At 41.6% G+C, this 20,134-nt stretch overlaps 2 protein-coding genes and 1 long non-coding RNA gene across 5 annotated transcripts in view; 2 read left to right on the top strand and 1 right to left on the bottom strand.

Moving 5' to 3' along the window:
* Window positions 1-1,485: 1,485 nt before the first annotated feature.
* LOC116579825 (zinc finger protein 420-like) lies at window positions 1,486-9,693 on the top strand. The gene is made up of 4 exons (XM_032325686.1): window positions 1,486-2,067; window positions 4,188-4,311; window positions 4,609-4,666; window positions 9,573-9,693. The coding sequence occupies exons 2-4, from the start codon at window positions 4,194-4,196 to the stop codon at window positions 9,667-9,669; spliced, it is 273 nt and encodes a 90-aa protein (XP_032181577.1). The 5' UTR covers window positions 1,486-2,067; window positions 4,188-4,193; the 3' UTR covers window positions 9,670-9,693.
* Window positions 9,694-10,131: 438 nt separating this feature from the next.
* LOC116579828 lies at window positions 10,132-15,318 on the bottom strand. The gene is made up of 4 exons (XR_004281432.1): window positions 15,209-15,318; window positions 14,377-14,456; window positions 12,278-12,409; window positions 10,132-10,218 (listed from the first exon to the last, which is right to left on the bottom strand). It is a non-coding gene; the product is annotated as an uncharacterized LOC116579828 (long non-coding RNA).
* A 119-nt stretch (window positions 15,319-15,437) lies between these two features.
* LOC116579804 (zinc finger protein 420) overlaps window positions 15,438-20,134 on the top strand; it is a 106,611-nt gene continuing 101,914 nt past the window's right edge. For 2 of the 3 annotated variants that reach the window (XM_032325585.1, XM_032325583.1), the window contains exons 1-2: window positions 15,438-15,742; window positions 16,805-16,857. The gene's annotated coding sequence lies outside the window, so the exon portion shown is untranslated. The remainder of the gene's footprint in view (window positions 15,743-16,804; window positions 16,858-20,134) is intronic. The other variant, XM_032325587.1, reaches the window with a different exon arrangement.

Below are 20,134 nucleotides of genomic sequence, written 5' to 3'. Positions count from 1 at the left end.
AACAGAAAACAGGTGAGTATGAAAAAATATAGAAGAAAAGCTGCAAAGGAATTTTTATTCCTTTGGAAAGATTTTCTTCTCCTTTCCCAATAAGATATATATAATTTAGAGATGTACTGAAAAAATAAATGTGGTATCTAATATTTTAGCCACAGGCTGGGTAAACAGTGATCTACACATGTTGCTGTTGGACAGTTAAATTGCTATAACTTAATGGGGGCAGTAGCAAATACCTATCAAAAAAAGTGCAGGTACACATTTCTCCAAAATTTTTGCAACAGATGCCTGGAGACATATCCACAAGAAACAAGAATATAATTTATGGCACTAGCCTAGTAGCAAAAGGGGAGTAGGGTCAATTACCAATAATAAGTTGGTTAAACAAATTATCATACATCTTTTCAATGGACAAGATATAGTAAATTAAAAGAACAAGGTGTGTATATATTAATATGAAGTTACAAATGTTTTAGGTGTGTATAATGAGTTAATATTTTTGTTAAAAGTCTACCATATTTATCTGACACAAACATATAAACAAGCAACCGCACACCTGTTGTCGTGGTTGGAGGGTGGTGAATGCACTGATTGCTTGGAGAATATTGGGTGTCCAGGAGACAAGTTTGCAAGGTGTTCATTTTTCAATTTATAGGACATGTGTAATTTATGTAATTTATATTTTATTTAGCATATGCAAAAATTTGTCAACCATGGACAAAAATTTTAAATCATTAAGAAAAATCAACCTTGGCGGGGCACCGGGGTGGCTCAGTGGGTTAAACCTCTGCCTTCAGCTCCGGTCATGATCCCAGGGTCCTGGGAACGATCCCCACATCAGGCTCTCTGCTCCGCAGGGAGCCTGCTTCCTCCTCTCTCTCTCTGCCTACCTCTCAGCCTACTTGTGATCTCTATCTGTCATATAAATAAATAAAATCTTTAAAAAAAATCAATCTTGGGTTGTAATCCGTTTCTACTCTCTGGCTATCACTAAACTTTTTTGACCCTGGTTTCTAAAGTCTGTATGCAGAACAGAGTAATGTTTCCCCAGATGGAATCGAGTGAGCCAAGGGCATTGGCAGCCTTCTGCCTCTCAGGCAGTGGTCACTAAATAACATTAACTTCTGATTAGCAACAGTATTCTGGAGAACACTGACCCATCTCACAGCGCTGGTTCACCAAGGAGGGCAATTGGCCCTAGGCACAGGCATTTAGAGCCAACGTGGTGCTGTCAAGGGTAGAGTGCGCTCAAAGGATTCTGGAGATTGTAGTTCAGGTCTCGCAAACGCCTCCAAGTCGCACAGGCGCGGATGCGATTTGTTAAAGAGTTTTATCTTTGGCCTTGTTGGTACTTTTGCTTGTGGCGTCCGCTGAGCTCCAATCCCTTTTTCGCACTGCCGGACTTCTTGGGGCTGAAAGGCTCACTGGTCGAATGGGCACAAGCATAACCTTGCGATTGGAGGTCTTATATCTGGTCAGCTTGTGCATTTGTTGCCGCGGAGTTACCAGCGAGCTGCGCCTTTAACATGGGAAGGTTGATTACGTGTGGGGGAGACTGGGACTGACCAGCTGTGCTTCCGGGAGCCACCGCCTTCTTGAGGACAGAGGTGCCCTCGGTTCTTTGATATGGTACCTGAATTGGGGCGCGTCTCCAGCTCAGGATCTTGATTGCGGCAGGTTTTTCTGCTCTAGGTCTAGTCTCCAGGAGGCCCTGCTCCCCAGCTGTACCAGGGACAGAGAAATGCTCAGAAGCAAGGTGGTGCCGGGTAGGGGGCATTCGCATTGGCATCTCCAGACACGGCCAGCTGCCCAGAGGCCATTCTGCTGCAGCTGGAGCCTTGGTCTCGGGAGGAATTTGTCCATTCTCTGTCCCATCCCTGTCAGTGTATCTGTGTGGAGAGAATGGACAACGGGGAAGCAGAGGATAGGACTATCCTTTGAACCGGGTTGTTCTGGGAATCGAGGCCCACGTTGCTCTGCTAGCCCTGCAGGGCCAGGACTCTGCCCTTTTCCAGAAGGGGAGCCCCGAGGACGACTGCACGTGGTGCAAGACTGAAAGCCAAGATCCTGGTGAGGTGATGCTTCCTTTCTGTTTCCTGAAACACAGTGCGCCTTTGCCTTCTTTATCCTGCTCTTTTCTGGATAGGAGCATCTCTTTCAGGACCTCCTGACCATTTCCTTCCACCCCATCTACTCAGCCCTGTTGCCTAAATGCCCCCTCCGAATGGCAACAAGTGTTCACGACTTTTTTTTTTTCTGTAAGTCGTTGTTTTTCCACGTGGGGTAAAGAATGTTGATAGAGAAGTGCACAGAGAGGAAAAGGATATTCTTTGCTAAATGAATCTATTTTACCTGGACTATGATGTGATGAGGTCGGGTAGAGCACTTGAGTGGGAAGTGCTCGTCACATCTGGAAGATTATGATCATCTCCACAGACTGTCTAGTAAGACAAAATGGGAGTTGGGTTGGTGTTGTTCAGCGTTCATAGGACCTCAGCCTCTTTGTGAATCTTTCAACAGATTTTGGGAACTCAGAAACCAGGAACATTTGTTACAGTTTAGTGATGCCTAGTTACAGGTTGAATTATACCAGAGCCCAAGTTGTTTGAGAACCTTGTTGTTAGAGCCCAGACAGAGAGAGGTCTTATTAGTGCCAAATACCAAAATGAGAAGAAAGATTAAGTCAATTAACTGCCCTCAATATTTATACTGGTATTTCCAATTATTCTCATTTTATTGTTTGTGGAGGAATCAAGTGTAGCAGTCATTATTCCTTGGATTCCTTGTGTGTTGGAGTGGCAAATTCGCTTTTCCCCACATTTCTCTCACCAGGATTATAATATGATTTTTACTTAATTCTGTAGTATATGTATGTAGTTATTACTGTGTAAGTATTAGAGCTAAGCCAAGTAGTATACTAAGCAGACATATTAGTTCTAGAATGATGTTTGTTTGTTTTCCTGGAACTAGTTATCTTTTAAAGTTATTTGCTCAGTTTTCCACATTTGTGTGCTAACCCATCAAAATGTGTAAAACTTAGTGTCAGTTGACTATCAATAATATTCTCCATTATGTCACGGTCATCAGTATTTTAGTTTTTCAGTACTTTCTTCTGGTTTCCTTTGTTTTATTGTTCCTGACTCCAGTGGTTGTGCTGCAGACTTGCTACATAGCTGTCATCCTGGTACTTTCCTTTCACAGTAGCACTGAATCTTCTGTTCTCTCTCTCCTGTGACTCTTATTTCCCATCATCTGGATGCCCAATATACCTCTTTGATGGTTTACTCTGTGGTTTTTATGGAGCACAACCTGTTACTCTCAAGCAAAGATGCATAGGAACAGGTGGGGAATATTTGGAGCCTTTGCTTGTCTGGACTTTAAATTGGTTCTCAACCAGGAACAATTTTGCTCCTACCTGCACCCCCTCCAGGGATATTTGGCAATGACTACAGATATTTTTGTTTGTCAAAGTTGGGATGAGAATGCTACCAGCATCTAGTGGAGGTCAGGGTTCTTGCTAAACAGCCAACAAACAGTGCATAGGACAGCACCCCCCACCCCCCAGAGAAAGAATTATCCAGCCCTAAATGTCAACAAGGCTAAGTTTGGGAAACTCTGCTCTAAATATGTCTTTATATCATTTTCTAGAGTTTAACAGTGATATTTAGAAGTCCATTGCATTTCTGATTCCTGATACTTTATGTACAACCTGTTTTTGTCTTAATTTTTTAAAGGATTGCCTATTTCTTTTATTATCAAATTTTATTCTAAGATACTTTTGTGAGGTGATCCCTTTTTCTTTGTTAGGGCTAAATGGGTCAACAGTGAGCAGAGGGAATTACCCTCTACTGACAATTATATACCAAGCGTTATTAGACTAAATGATGGCTTATACTATTTCACATGATAGAGAAATTTTACTTGGCTGGTCTTTGTACATCCCAAACCTGGTTGGATACTGGAAATATCCTACTGAGAATGGGTGGTTTGATCTATCTTCAGGAATTGGAAAGTTTGAGAACATAAATTAAATGATACTGACATCCAAGCATCCAGACCCAGCCTGTTTGTTCTATCTATCCTTTCCTATAAACACTCTTATCAACTGTATGTTCACCTTTATCTTTTCTCCTCCCATGTGAAATCCTTTGTTTTTATTATAACCTTAATACACAGATTTATTTTTTCAGGGACTGATGTTCAAAGATGCGTCCATGGACTTTACTCAGGAGGAACGGGAATGTCTGGATTCTGATCAGAGAGATTTGTACAGAAATGTGATTTTGGAAAATTATAACAAGCTGATATCAGTCGGTAAGCATGCCTGTCTCTAAAATTCAGTCTTCCCTCTGGAATATTTGCTTTTCCCATTGTGCATTTCTCAGCTCCTTTCAACTAGCCTATATATTCCATTTCCATGTTCCCAAAGAGAAAGCTTGAGCTCTGTAGAGTTGAAAATGTGCAGCTATGCTGGGGCTGAGGCTCCATCTTCTCTAAATAATGACCTTTCCTCTTTGATTTTGAATTCTGGGCCTCTCATAGTAAAACAGTTTACCGTTTCTCTTGGAAGTAGGACTCTGCATTCCTAAGCCAGGTATGGTATCTTTACAGGAGCAAGGAAAAGAGGCCTGGATGATTGGCTGAGAGCTGACAAGGGCCTTGCTTCCAGGTGAGTGTGTGATGGTCAGGCAAGGAGAGAATATTGAAAGATGCAACCCAGCTGCTTATAAAAGAAGGAACTCTGTGAGATATTTTCTGGGACGTTTCTATCAACAGTCAAAACCTGTAAAGAAAAGTAAGACCTCTGTGCCAAATTGTTAAAATGTCCCTACCTTTACCTCTACCTCCCACTTCCATACTTCTCTTTCATGCTTCCTTCCCATTTCAAAGTGGGAAGTATAACCCTTGTGCCTCTTCAGTGACCAGGTTCTACCTTTATTTTGTATACAATTCTTACACAGTTGCCCCTCTTCTTTTGCATTTAGATTTGTGTGTCATTTTTCTCTTTAAAATTTTGAGACTTCTCTTCCCTGAACCAGTTTTCTTTTTAATTCATTATTTTATATATTTATAATTTCTGCTTCCAACCAACAGTTACTGATTTTATAATTTGTATGAGGTACGTTATTAAGTGATGGAAAGATGATAAGATTTTAAACTATTACGTTTATGGTCTAAGAAAACTATGAACATGCCTGTAAATAATTTTTTATAAGTAGAATCAACTACAAGGGGAGTTAAATAGGGCAGTCAGAAGAAAGATGTAAAGATGGGAAAGTCAAAAGCTCCTCTCTCTTAGATCATTTGGGCTGCTATAACAAAGTACCAGAGAATTGGTGGCTTCTAGACACAAATTTATTTCTCACAGTTCCAGAGACTGGGAAGTTCAGGACCAAGGCTCCTACAGATCGAATGTCTGATGCAACTCCACTGGCTCATAGGTGATCATCTCGCTGTATCCTCACAGGGCAGAAAGGAGATCTCTCCGAGGTCTCTTTTCTAAGAGACAGCTCTGCCTGCATGACCTAATCACCCCCAAAGGCCCTAACTCCTAATACTCTCATCTGAGGGCTTAGAATTTCAATATATGAATTAGGGGGAGATATAAACATTCAGTGCATTATAGCCCCCACAGAGATGATGTAAGACCTGGCGCATTGGGAGAGACTGCAGTCACCCCTGTAGAGAGTATTGGGGATAAAAGGCAAGTGCCTGAAATCCCAAGGCAGAGAACCCAGGCAAGGAGAGACTGAGGTGAAGGAGAACCTACTGAGCCACCCAGGCACCCCTGATTTTTCTTATTAATTTTTAGAATACTTCCACAATTTGTTCTTTCCCTGTAGATAAAAATATTGTCAGGGGCACCTGGATGGTTCAGTCAGTTAAGCTTCTGACTCTTGATTGCGGCTCAGGTCATGATATCGGGATCGTGAGATTGAGCCTATGCTAGACTCTGTGCTGGGCATGGAGTCTGTTTGAGGATTTTCTCTCTCCTTCTCCCTCTCCCCTCTCCCCGCTCTCTGCATCTCTTAAACAAACAAACAACAACTAATATTGTCAGTTTTTCCCCTGCTTTCCAATGGTTAGACCTTTCTTTCTTTTTTCCTTTTCTTTCTTTCTTTGTGTGTGTGTGTGTGTGTGTATGTATGGGCGTGTCTTAATCTTACTCCAGTGCCTGTAATTTCCAGCAAATGTTAAGGAAAAGTGGGGATAGTAGGGGCATCCATCTTTTTCCTACTGATTTTTTCTAGAGCGCAATTTTAACTTTTCACATCACATGTGTTTTTGTCTTATGTATCTCTAAGTGTTTCTCATGAAAGTAAGAACAATCTGTTTTATTCATAGCTTATTGAGAGTTGATTTTTATGATTAGATGTTAGATTTTGTCAAATTATTTCCCTGTCTTTAGAAATAATTTTTTCTCAGGATGCCTGGGTTGTTCAGTTGGTTAAGCTGCTGCATTCGGCTCGGGTCATGATCCCAGAGTCCTGGGATCGAGTCCCACATTGGGCTCCTTGCTCGGCGGGGAGCCTGCTTCTCCCTCTGCCTCTGCCTGCTACTCTGTTTGCCTGTGCTCACTCTCTCTCTCTGACAAATAAATACATAAAACCTTTAAAAAAAAAGAAATAATTTTTTCTCATTCAGTGGTTGATACAGTAAATTTTATAATAGCAACCTTGTGTTCCTAGAATAAAATTAACACGGTCATGTTGGTTCATTTTATAGGACATTGCAGGATAGAGTTTGCTAACATTTTGTTCAGATTTTGCATGTCTATTTGGTAACTTATATTGGCCTATAATTTTCTTTCCTCGTACAGGTTTTGGTTCATTATGTTAAAATGCTTTATTAACTTCATTAAATGAGTATAGGGGTGTTTCTTCATATACATATACTTATACATATACATGTATATACTTATGAACAGAAGCAGGGGGAGTGGGAGAGGGAGAAGCAGGCTTCTTGCTGAGCAGGGAGCCGATGTGGGGCTCCAACCCAGGACACTAGGATCATAACCTGAGCCAAAGGCAGACACTTAACCACCCAGGCACCCCCATCATTGCTTTTTATAGTTGGAAAATATATTCCACTTAGTAGATACACCATAGTTTTCAACCAGTTACCTTAGGATAGACATTTGGGTTGGTTCCAGTCATTGTTATTATAAATTGTGCTTTACTGAAGGACATTTTGAGTAAATCTTGTAAAATTTATGTTAATGTATCTTTTTTAAATTTATTTTTTATTTATTTTCAGCATAACAGTATTCATTATTTTTTCATCACACCCAGTGCTCCATCTTTTTTTAAATGTCAATATATCTTGAGAGAAGAGTCATGTCACTCAGATTGCCAGTTTATAAAAGGTTAGGTAAATATGTAATTTGGCTAGGTAATGCTGAATCCGCCTCCACAGTGGGTGTTACATTTTGTCATCCAGCTAGTAATGAAGATTAGTATTTCTGTTACATCAGGGAATTTACACATGTGAGGACCCCTGCCTACTTAAGGAAGGTGGGATTTTTTTTTATCATCCCTCAGATCTTACTTATCATCAGAGATTTCATGCCATTGAGAAACCTTATCAATGTATGTTATGTGGAAAAGCCTTTAGTAGTAAATCAGCCATTACTCTGCATCAGAGAATTCACACTGGTGAGAAACCATATATATGTAGGGAGTGTAGAAAAGCCTTTCATAGCAGAAAAGCCTTTCAATACTTACAGAACATCAGAGAATTCACACTGGTTAAAAAGCCTTATATGTGTAAAGAATGTGACAAAGCCTTTCATTATTCCTCAGATCTTCAAAGGCATCAGAGAATTCATACTGGTGAAAAACCCTATGAATGTAAGGAATGTGGCAAGAACTTTAAGGGTGCATCATATTTTTTTATATAAATCATAGAATTCATACTGGTGAGAAACCCTATGACCGTAAAAATTGTGCCAAGGCATTTGGAAGTAGCTCAGCCCTTAACTGACATCAGAGAGTTCATACATGAAAAACCCTATACATATTATAAAGATTATGGAAGGGCCTTTTGTAGCAATTCAAAACGTACAGAACATCAGAGATTCAAATAGATGAGAAACTGTTTGAATGGCATGTGGAAAGACCTTTTATTATAATAGTCCTATACTTACAGAACATCAGAGAATTCACACTGGTGAGAAACTATATGTGCGTAAAGAATGTGGGAAGGTCTTTTATCACCCTTCAGGCCTTAGTCAACAATGAAGAATTCATATGGGTGAGAAACCCTATGAATGTAAGGAATGTGGGAAGGGCTTTAGTAGTAGCTCTGCCATTATCTGGCATCAGAGGATTACTGGTGAGAAACCCTTTGGATGGAAGGAGTGTAGAAAGGCATTTCATCATTCCTTAAGACTTTCTCAACATCAGAGAATTTATAATGGTGAGAAACTTTATGAATGCAAAGAATGTGGGAAGGTTTTTGTTTGTAGTTCGTGGACTCTGAAAAACAATCTGAGGGTTTTGAAGGGGCGGGGGGTGGGAGGTCGGGGTACCAGGTGGTGGGTATTATAGGGGGCACGGATTGCATGGAGCACTGGGTGTGGTACAAAAACAATGAATACTGTTAAGCTGAAAATAAATTAAAAAAAAAATAAAAACAAACAAAAAAACAAAAACAAATTACCCATAGCAAAAGAAACCACCTGATCTTTTTAAAGTATTTATTTAAATTCCAGCTATTTCATACGGTGTAATATTAGCTTCAGGTGTACAATTTAGTTGTTCACTGCTTACATACAATACCCAGTGCCCTCTTTAATCCCCATCACCCATTTAGCCCATCCCCCCAACCTCTCCTCTGGTAACCATCAATTTATTCACTATAGTTGAGAGTCTCTTTCTTGGTTTTCCCCTCTCCTTTTTTCCCTATGGTTGTTTGTTTTGTTTCTTAAATTCCACATATGAATGAAATCATATGGCATTTGTTTTTCTCTGACATTTCACTTAGCACACTACTCTCTAACTCCAACCACATCATTGGAAATGGCAAGGTTTCATTCTTTTTCCTGGCTGAGTACTATTCTGTGTGTGGGGACCATTTGGAAAATATCTGAGAGTAGTCTCCAGCTGACAGCCAGTTAGGAAATAGGGACTTTGGTCTCGCAACACAAGGAACTGAAATCTGCCCTCAAGAATGAGGTTGTGGGGTGCCTGGGTGGCTCTGTGGGTTAAAGCCTCTGCCTTCGGCTCAGGTCATGATCCCAGGGTCCTGGGATCAAGCCCCGCATCAGGCTCTCTGCTCAGCAGGGAGCCTGCTTCCTCCTCTCTCTCTGCCTGCCTCTCTGCCGAATTGTGATTTCTGTCTGTCAAATAAATGAATAAATCTTTAAAAAAAAAAAAGAATGAGGTTGGAAGTAGATTTTTTCCAGATCCACTAAATGAGAACTCAGGCCAGCTAACACCTTGATTAAGCTAAAGGGGCCAGGTGACTGCAATGGGGTATCCCGGATTGCTGAGGAGTCAGTCCTAGACTACAGCTAAGTAGTTCAGTATTTTTTTCAATGTTTTTAGAATAATTTTTGTTTTGTTTTGTTTCAGCTCTATCCTGAGAGGTGGACATTGGGCAGAAAGCCCCATACTTCACCAGAACCTGGATGGTTTTGAGAAACTCGCAGAACAGTCTCCCAAGGTCTGACATATAGAGGCAAATGGGAGATAGTCTTATCTCTCTCCTTTAATGGTCTCCCATTCTCTCATGTTTGGGGAGAATCATAAGACATTCTGCCGAGACTCAAATAAGCTATATTTCAAGACTTTGCCTGCATGGGTGCAGGCAAGGTGGCCAAGTTGCCATGGTGGGGCTGTTCCCTACAACTCGACCCTCTGACCTTTCAGTATCCAGCTAAGCATTCTCAGGATTGTGGGCTACCCTGTGGGCTACTCTAATTAATTTTACAGATAAGGGCTTGGACCAAATATGTTCTGTTGTCCTAAGCAACATAGTGACCACAACTACAACTTCCAGTCTGGAGCCAAGTCAGCTAAATATGTCCCAGCTGCTATCAAGATCAACCTGGGAGAGGCACATTACTTTCTAAGGTGAAAATGGGTTGCTACTTATTAATTGATCAATTGTAGCAGGAAATATTAGAAATTGCCCATGTATTGCCTATATTGGCCAGCAGGAAGTCCAGAGAAATACAGTCGTCATTACCACTCATCTTTGTTTAGAATCACCAATAGTCTGAAAAACAAGAAAGCAGTCAGAATAGGTTAGAGAAAATCATATCAATGTCCAGAATGATAGCCTTGTTCTGTCATCTCAGGCAGAGGCTCTTACTTTCTGAAGTCAGTAGTTGTTGGAAGGTTTATCACTTGTTGGTCAACAGTTAAGTTGAGGGGCATCTGGGTGGCTCAGTGGGTTAAGCCTCTGCCTTCAGCTCGGGTCATGGTCTCAGGGTCCTGGGATCAAGCCCCACATTGGGCTCTCTGCTTAGCGGGGAGCCTGCTTCCCCCTCTCTCTCTGCCTGCTGCTCTGCCTACTTGTGATCTCTCTCTCTGTGTGTCAAACAAATAAATAAAATCTTTTAATAAACAACAAAACAAAACAAAACAACAGTTAAGTTGAGATGATGGTGGCAGTTTGGGATTAACTGGCCAGATGCGAGGCATGGATAAGAGCAGAGACAGATCGCTGGTTCTTACTTCTACCCAGATCTTAAAGGATCTAAAGTGCTTTCTACCCAATAAGAGTTGTTCCTTTTCTTCTACAACCATGATTGCCCTCCCCCCAGCAGTCCTTGCAGCAATCACTTCATTCTTTTCCCAACCTTACCCCATGTCTTACCCCATATGGGTTCCTCTGCAATTTCTTTCTATACCTTGGAACATACTAGAACCACTTCCACTCTCTGATGTGTATGCCATGCCAACATTACCCTAGGAGTCATCACCTCATATTTATGATCATTGTCATCAATATCCATAATTGCCAGATCCAGCAAGGACAGCCAGGAGACAAAAGAAGTACTAGGTTAGAGTTTTCCAATCCTGTTCTCCAGAGGTAAGTGTGGGAAGGAAAAATGTAGAGTGAGAAGTTAATTATGTGGATTGGGTTTCTTACAGCCCGCTCCACCTTTTCCCTCCTCTTGCTCATAATTAAACATTTCACTCATTCATTCATTTATTCATTCATTTTAAATTCAATTAACCAACATATAGTACATTGTTAGTTTCAGGTGTATAGTCTGTACACATCGTATTTAAATGAAAGGTACCATTTTGGGGGAATTGCCACAGTTAGAGCCCAAATTGAGCATCTTAAGTGTGTGCTTCATGGAGAGTGGGGGTTGGTTGTCCAATTATCTTTTCCAATTTCTCTTTTAAGAGTCCATTCAGGGCACCTAGGTGGCTCAGTTGGTTAAGCGACTGCCTTCGGCTCAGGTCATGAACCCAGAGTCCCAGGATTGAGTCCCGCATTGGGCTCCCAGCTCCATGGGGAGTCTGCTTCTTCTGACCTTCTCCCCTCTCATGCTCCTTCTCTCTCTCTCTCAAATAAAGTATTTTTAAAAGCCCATTCAATCTTTTTTTTTCTAAAGATTTTATGTATTTATTTGACAGAGAGAAATCACAAGTAGATGGAGAGGCAGGCAGAGAGAGAGAGGGAAGCAGGCTCCCTGCTGAGCAGAGCCCGATGCGGGACTTGATCCCAGGACCCTGAGATCATGACCTGAGCTGAAGGCAGCGGCTTAACCCACTGAGCCACCCAGGCGCCCCCCCATTCAATCTTTCAATGGCACTTGCTGCTTAGCTATGACACGGCCATGAAAGTTCCAATGAATATCCCAGGTTTCTGCCTACTGCTGCTTTTTTGTTGTTGTTGTTGTTGTAAGGTGGCACTATTGTCCGACTGGATATGTTTAGGGAATACAAGTAGATAACTACATAATGGTGTCCAGCTAGAGCCCTTGAATAGTATGGCCACCCATTTGCTCTATGGACAGGGATGGAAGTATTGGATGCTGAAAAGGTGTCTATTATCATCAATACTCAGCAGTACCCTTGAATGGAAGGTAGAGAGCCCATATGGTCTATTTTCCAGGACCAGCCTATTTTGGTACCCCTTGTTATGTGTCCCAGAGATCTCTCTGCTACTCAACTGCATAGCTGACAGCCTGGTCATATTTGCTGGGCTTTCTTGGCCTCATGAGCTGGTATCACTGTGTCTCATTTTTGGGCTCAGTCTTGAATTATAAATTCTCATGCCCTGTGTAATGGGGTATTCAGGTGGATATGGTCCTTACCTGGGTCCTTATCTGATCATCTTGTGGATTCCCTTAATGTTCATCTTTATAAGGTCCTTTACATCCACATGGTCACAAGCAGGATGTGGGACTTGTGGAATCTGCTGCCATAACTCTTCATTCCCAAAGAGGCTAAAATTTGATCATCCAGTTGTCCCACTGCCAGGCACCACACCACATTGCCAGTCCATTGGCTACTGCCCAGGAATCAGTGAAAATGTAACAAGGTGCATTTGGGGGACTATTTTCCAGGGGAAGCACAACAGTCTACAGCTCCCCCCATTAAGCAGAATTCTCTTTGCCACACATAGTTTTAAGCAGTTTTCTTTGAATCTGCACTGTGGCAGTGACCCACTACATCCCATCTGCTTTTACCTTAGCTGATATGTGCATGAACCAGGCCCAGGAATACTCAGGAATGTTAATGTTCCAAAGCTCCTAAGAAGCCTAAGGTGCTGGTCCAGACACTGCCTCTGATATGGCTGTATCTACAGTGATGGGACTCTTTAGCAATCTGGTACGAGGGGTTCAGCAAGATTCTCAAGCTTGTGTGAGGTATGGACTGCCTCCAATACCCGAACAAGCCTATCAGATGTTGTGCCTTATTTTGTTTGCTAGAGGTTTTAAGACCCACAGTTTTTCTTTAACAAGGTTAGGGCTTTTTCTTTGAGCATCAGCCCACATGGTTCCCAAGAGGCTTACTTGTGTGGTTAGCCCCAGTATCTTGTTGGGATGCTAATCTTCCAGCTCTGGTTCAGATATGGACTCATCTCATGAAAGGCAGTCTATATGCTGTCTTTAGCCCTTTCAGTCAGAATAATGCCATCAGTGAAATTGACCAGGACACCTCTGGTGATATTTCAGCCTTTTTTGAGGCCTAAGCCTATCCACTAGTGATAAATTATGGAGAATTTAGGATAGCCTGTGACAACATGATAAAATAAAGGAAGTGGAACCTGGGAAAGCAAATTGGCTCTAATCTTCAGGAGGCAATGGGATGCTGAGAAGGCATTAGCAATGTGTACAATTGCAAAATAGACACCTTTGGTCTGCATTATGGATTCTGTGATTGTTATATCTAGAACTGCATGTGCCAGTATATTACTCCCACATAGAGAGTGGTAGTCCATGGTGAGGTGCCAAATAATACTGGATTTTCCCCCTGATCACTGAGGGCTATTATGTGATACAGTTTCTTTAAACACTTCTGGCTCCATTAACTATTTGATCATTATAGTGACCTCTGACCTCTTCTACTCCCCTGATACCCTTCCCTGGTCTCCTGTACTGCTTCACAATAACTATGTGAACATACTGGAGAGGTCTTATAGGGTCTGGGTCGTGTGTTTGTGCTACTACTATTATTCTAATTGTGGTATTTCCCTGTTGGGAACATCCCTATGATCAAGAGAATTGTTACCTGCAAATAACACATCTATTTCCAAAGTACACTCAGCAATATTAGTTACAACCACCTGAGCGATACTGGGCCAGAGAAACCCACCTATAAAGTTATACTGTCCAACTGGAAAAATGATTTCTAAATCCAGCTCAAGTAATTTTTCTGACCATGACCAAGGGCATTTCCTGGTATCACAGTAACTTATATTCCAAGGTCTGTAAGGGCTTAAGATGTTTGGCAAACTTGGTCACTGTCAAGTCCCCAACTTACCTGGACTAATGCATGTGGCCTTGGGTCCCTCTTCAGGATGGAGTCTAAAAATCTGCCTTTACCACTTTCCTATTCTTTTTTTTTTCCTTTCCTTCCCTTTCCTTTCTTCTTTGCTTTTCTCTTCTCTTCTTTTTTTAAGAGAGAGAGTGTGTATGCCCATGCATGTGTGCAAGCACAAGGGTTCAGGGGCAGAGGGAGAAGGAGAAGGAGAGAGAGAGAATCTTAAGCAGGCTGCACACTCAGCACAGAGTCAAGAAGAACTCCAGCTCTCAACCCTGAGATCATGACCTGAGCTGATATCAAGAGCTGGAGGCTTAACCAAATGAGCCACCCAGGCACCCCTCCTATTTCTTCTTAAAGGGGTAAGGTTTGGAAATAGAGGCAGTACTGAAGATGTTGGATAGACACCAATACATACAACACACACCTCTGCAAGGGGATCTAAATCCTCTTGGACCTTCTCTTGTTTGTCCACAGTAAATGCTAAAGCTGGTTGAGTATCTTTGCCTGTTACAGAAGATATACAAATGTATACATCAGGGGAATTCAAAACAACCACCCACCCACCAGAAAGTTTAAAAAACAAAAGGCATACAATATTAAGTGTGCTAGGATGAGGAACAATTCGAACTATAAATCAGAGTTGGTGGAATTACAGTAGGGGAACCACTTCAGAAAACGTCTGGCAATATCTACTATAGCTAAACATATGTGTAACCTATGACCCAGCAATGCCCCTCCTGGATATATATGTAACCAAGATGACACATATACACAGCAAAAGACTACAAACAAGAATGTTCATGGAGCACTATTCCTAGTAGCCCCAAGCTGAAAACAAGCCGAGACCGTCAACAATGAGAATAAATAAACTTTACCAATTAATCTCACAAAAAAAGTTTGGCAAAAGAAGTCAGACTCAAGGGGTAAAAGTGTACATACAATATGCTAGCATTTATGTAAAGTTCAGAATCAGGCAAAACTATATTGTAAATCAGATGGAGACCTTTACAGGTGACAGGTGGGGACTTCGGGGATGCTACACGAGTACACAACTCTGGACAATCTATGAAAATGCATCCGGCTTTATTCTAATGATTTGGACACTTTTTTGTATGTGACATTCAAAAACTGTATTTTAAACACTCAGCTTTTTTTTTTTTTTTTTTTAATCGTAAAACAGGCACAGCAACACAACCACACCCAAGATCAAAAATCGAAGCAAACACACTTAAACCAGCACTAAAACCTCCCTCTACCTCTCTTTCCTGCCCCACTAAAGCCTGGCCGCAGTTAGAGCCCAGGCATTTCTCCGCTGGTCAGAGTCGGGTGTCCACCTCCGCAGATCTTCCCGGCTATGCGGCGTCATCTCCCGCAGCCAGCTCCAGGCTGGGGCTGGATTCTCCGTCGCCCCGCTCCGCCCTCCGGGGCTCCTATGCGACACTACAAGTCCCAGAAGTCCCCGGGGCGGAAATAAACGTCCAGCTGAAAACGAGTTGGGGTGAAGGGTGCGCAGCGGCGACTGCGGGGTCGCAGCGATTTGTCTTAAGGATGGAGGAGCACCCGGTTGCAGGCTGGCGCCCGGTGACGATTACTCGGGTCGAACGCTCTCGGGGGTCTTTTGTGTTCTGGACTACACTTTCCAGAGGCCTCCAGGGGTAACGTCACTTCCTTCTGAGGTGGTCGGCGCCGCTATGCTGGAGCGAACTGCACAGCGCCCCGGTGGAGGAAGCGCGGCCGGTGTGTTCGCTCCGGTGAGGCGCAACGGGAGCCTGACGCCAGGGAAGCTGACGGTGAGGCGCGTCTTAGCCCGGGCGGGGACCGAGAGTGGTCGCGTGCGGATCCTCAGGGCTTCACACATTATTGTGTGAGTGTGTGACGTAATGTGCCTGTGGGACTGCACGATTATGTGTGACCTCACGAAGGCGTGGTAATAATGTCTCCAGCTGTGTGAGTGCTTGCGAAAGCTGTGAGACTGACTCCTGCTTTAATTATGTCCTTGACTTTTTAGGAGTCTGGCGCCTCCCAACTGTGTCTATCCGGGAGCCTAATGGGGTGGGGGGAGCAATGATAGAGAAGTGGTCACCCTGAGGCCAGTTGTGGGTTTGAAGGTTTCTGGAAGCTTGTAGTTGTGGGGTCTCTGTGGCTGGCTGCGTTGTTGCAGAAACCCAGATTGGTGGCTGGAAAGGCCAATACTCCAGAGTTTTGACTGGAAAGGAGTCAAATTGCTTTTGAAGAAGGCCGACCACTCCGGAAGAAGGCCGACTCTTGTCCAAAGCCCAGTTTCAGATTTCTGGCCCAGAGATTTTGTTTGTTTTGCTATTTATTTTGGGTCCAGAGATTTTTAAAGGGGTTTAATCACTTAAGAGAGTGCAGTGGTCCGTGACATTTCTTTTCTTTTAGAGATTTTATTTACTTATTTGACACACCGACCGAGCGCGAGAGAGCAAGCTCAAGCAGGGGGGAATGGCAGGCAGAGGAGAAGCAGGCCCCCCGCCGAGCAAGCAGCCTGATGGGGGCTCGATCATCCTGACCCGACCCGAAGGCAGCTGCTTAACCTCCTGAGCCACCAAGGCGCACTGGTTTGTGACGTTTCTTGATCACATGCGGACTTGATGCCAGCAATAGAATTAATCTTGGGTCCTTGGGGGCTGTGCAAGAAATTCTAGTTCCATGGTGCTCAGAATTTCGGTGGGTTGTGCAAGAAGGTCTGGTTCCTTCGTACCCAGGGGTTGCACAAGTGTACTCCTTTTTTCTGAAAAGGAGGAAATGTCAGTCTGGGCTCAAGGAAAGGCTTTATCCCTTTTTCTTATGCTTCTTTATCCCTTACCATTTAATGGACTTGGCTTATACAGGTGACCAGAGACTAAGGGAAGAGTTGATGTTTGACAACTGAGTTTAATCCAAGGTAAATTGTTATTCTTTTTCATCTCTGAAGTATTTTCTGGTTTTTCGCGATATGGGAATATTTGCTTGCTTTCTTTTGAAACTCCATAACAAAGATGCTTTTAGTATTTTGGTCTTTGGGCCTGGCTATTCCAAAGAATAATAATGGAATGGACCCAAAGTCTGGCCCCAAAGAGGTTATTCCACTCCATTTTGCTCCTTCCAAGATTTTTGAATGATTTGAAGGAATGAAATACATCTCTCAGAGAGAAATTTGAAAGCTTTCACTTTGAGTATTTTCAATTTTATTGTTTAAGAGATCATCCTCTAAGTATTTAAAAGGTTCAAAAGAGTACACAGTGAATTCTCTTTCTCAGCTGCGCCCCCCATACCTGCCCTCACAAGCTTTTCCTTCTTAGAAGGCAACCAGTGTGCCTAGGTTCTTGAGTACTTCCAGGGGAATTCTGTACATCCATTAGTACATGAAGGACTTCATTTATCGCTGCACAGTATTACATAATTCCATAGTTTTAAGAATTAATCCTTATTAATGAACTTTCAGCTGGCTATGAATCTTTCGCTGTTATAAACAATGGTGGGATAAATATCCTTGAATATATGTCATTTAGCCTATCAATGAGTTGGTTGGTAGAATGAATGCTAGTTTCTCAGGTGTTTATGTGTACTTTAAATTTTAATAGTTTTTGCTGTGTTGTCTCTTGCATTATCCCTTTTTTAAACAATATTTTCTGATTTTATGTTTTATTTGGGGTATTTTGCTCGTTGTTGAAAAATTAAAGGAAATTGTTAATATGCTTTTATAGGGTTTTTCAAGCTATGCGGTTGTTACCTGATTTTTATGTGTGGTAGAATCAATTTACTAAGCTCTGATCACCATTTTCCTTAACTCTTCATTGTAAAAAATACAAACATGTACAAAAATAGACAAAACAGTAATGAATGTCTATGCACCACTTTGCTCAGCTTCAGTAATAACTGACTCATGACCGGTGTCTACCTACCTAGGATTATTTTGAAGCACATACCAGAAGCTGTATTGTTCCATCCATTAATGTGTATATAAATGATAGTCTTTTAAAAACTTAATCAAATACCATTATTCTCCCTAAAAAAATAAGTAGTATTTCCTTAATATCAGATTTACAGTTGGAGTTTAGATTTCCCCACAAGGCAAATAACTTTGTTTTTAATTTCAAGATTTCTTTGAATCTGGGCCCAAATAAGATCCATGTGATCCATGTGTTGTGATTGGTTCATAAGTCTTTTAATAAAGTATTTTTAAAAATCTATAGTTTCTTTTTTTTAAATCTATAGTTTCTTATTCTTACTTATTTGAGAGAGAGAGAGAGAGAGAATGTGCATTTGGGTGGGGGGAGGGGCAGAGGGAGACAGAGAATCGGATCCCATGACCACCAGATCGTCACCGGAGCTGGAACCAAGCATCAGATGCCCAACCAATTGAGCCACCCAGGTGCCCTTATTCTTTTTTTTTTTTTTTTTTTTTTTTTAATATTTTCTTTATTTGACAGGGAGAGAGCATGTAAGCTGGGGGAACAACAGAGGGAGAGAGAGAAGCAGGCTCTCTGGTGAGTGGGGACCCTGATGTGGGGCTCCATTCCAGGACCCTGGCATCATGACCTGAGCCGAAGGCAGACACTTAACTGACTGAGCCACCCAGGCACCCCTGGGCACCCCTCATTCTTATTCTTTTTCTGTCTCTCCTTGGAACGTATTTGTTGAAGAAGCTGAGTGATTTGTCCAGTAAAGTTTCCCACAATATGTCATCATTAACATTTTTTTCTATATTTCTCTAGCTAGAGATTAGATGTAGAGGCTCGATCTGGTTCAGGTGGGTTCTCTCCATTTTCACCCCCCACCCTTTTTTTGGGCACAGTTACTACACTAATGCTAATGTATACTTCCATGAAGAGGCACATAGTGTCTGCTTGCCTCTTTTTGTGATATTTTCTATTATTATTTCATTGGATTGCTAAATAGTTATAGTCAAATTAATTATATTTTTATTATTTAACTGGAATAATTATATATAGTGAAAATTTTCTTTATGAACTGATTGGTTACCTTGAGGTACAGATTCCTTAAGGGAGGCAGGACAGATTTTTTTCTCCTAAATTACCAATTTTTAAAATGAGGAAGTAATGAACCATAATGAAATGATGGTTTGCTAGTATTCTTTCCTGGGTACCAGTGATTGTTATTTTTTACTCTCATTAGAAAAGTGTGGATTTTTATATACTTATATGTTTTAGTCTATTGCAGTTGTTTTATTTATGTATACTTAAATTAGTATTGTGCCGTATTTACCATTTGGAGTCTATTCGGGTTGGCTCATAGGTTCTTTTGACTTGATCTTAGTCTTTGCTTTCTTGGTTTTCAGTAGATCTTCTCAGTCAGAAGTTGATAAAATTTCTGCAAAGGGTGATATAGTTAGTGTTTTAGGTTTATGGGACACACATTCTCAGTTGCAACTACTCAAGTTTGTTGTAGAGTGAAAACAGCCATATATAATAATAAACAGAAGGATGCGGCTAAGTTCCAATAAAACTGTATTTCCAAAATCAGACAAGTGGCATACCAAATAGGAGCAGAGTTTAAAAGGTGAAATTCAATATCTGATTTAGTGAATGCTAAAAGAATTGATTTCATTTTGGGTGCCTGGATGGGTCAGTCAATTGACCAACTGCCTTGGGCTCAGGTCATGATCCTGGAGTCCTGGGACTGAGCCCTGCGTCAGGCTCTCAGCTCAGTGGGGAGTCTGCTTCTCCCTCTGACCCTCCCACCTGTTATGCTCTCACTCTTTAACTCTGTCTATCAAATAAATAAAATCTTTTAAAAAAAGAAATGATTTCATTTTTAGAGAGTAGGTGCCAGCTGCAATTTTTAAGCAAATGCTGCCCATATACATACCTTCATAACACACACTTAATGGAAATCAAATTTCCTATAATACCCATGAAAGAGAAATGCTGTTATTTTGTTTCCAAGCAGCTCTCAGATTTCTAATAATATTTCTAGTCAGAACCTCACCTTTTATGTGGAAAGGGCTTTTATAGACTTGATAACTTATTCAGGATAAATAGATGGATAGATGGAATTTATTGGATTACATTTGAGAGAAAAAGAAAAACAGAAGACTCACATTAATATGTGTTATTTTATTCTTACACATTTCTACCTTCTGTTTCTGAACTCATTGGCTGAATAATGCCCCAAATAGGACTTTTCCCATGGCAGGGATCCAGAGTACTTGAATTGTA

This window comes from Mustela erminea, chromosome 19 (genome assembly GCF_009829155.1).
Source record: "Mustela erminea isolate mMusErm1 chromosome 19, mMusErm1.Pri, whole genome shotgun sequence".
NCBI lineage: Eukaryota > Metazoa > Chordata > Mammalia > Carnivora > Mustelidae > Mustela > Mustela erminea.
The sequence above is the reverse complement of the archived record's forward strand: the minus strand, read 5'-3'. Positions and strand labels throughout refer to the sequence as shown.

Coding starts and splice junctions, on each gene's coding strand:
- LOC116579825 (XM_032325686.1), top strand. CDS start 4,194: ATGTTCAAAGATGCGTCCATGGACTTTACTCAGGAGGAACGGGAATGT. Junction 4,312..4,608: donor TAACAAGCTGATATCAGTCG/GTAAGCATGCCT, acceptor GTATCTTTACAG/GAGCAAGGAAAAGAGGCCTG. Junction 4,667..9,572: donor GACAAGGGCCTTGCTTCCAG/GTGAGTGTGTGA, acceptor GTTTTGTTTCAG/CTCTATCCTGAGAGGTGGAC.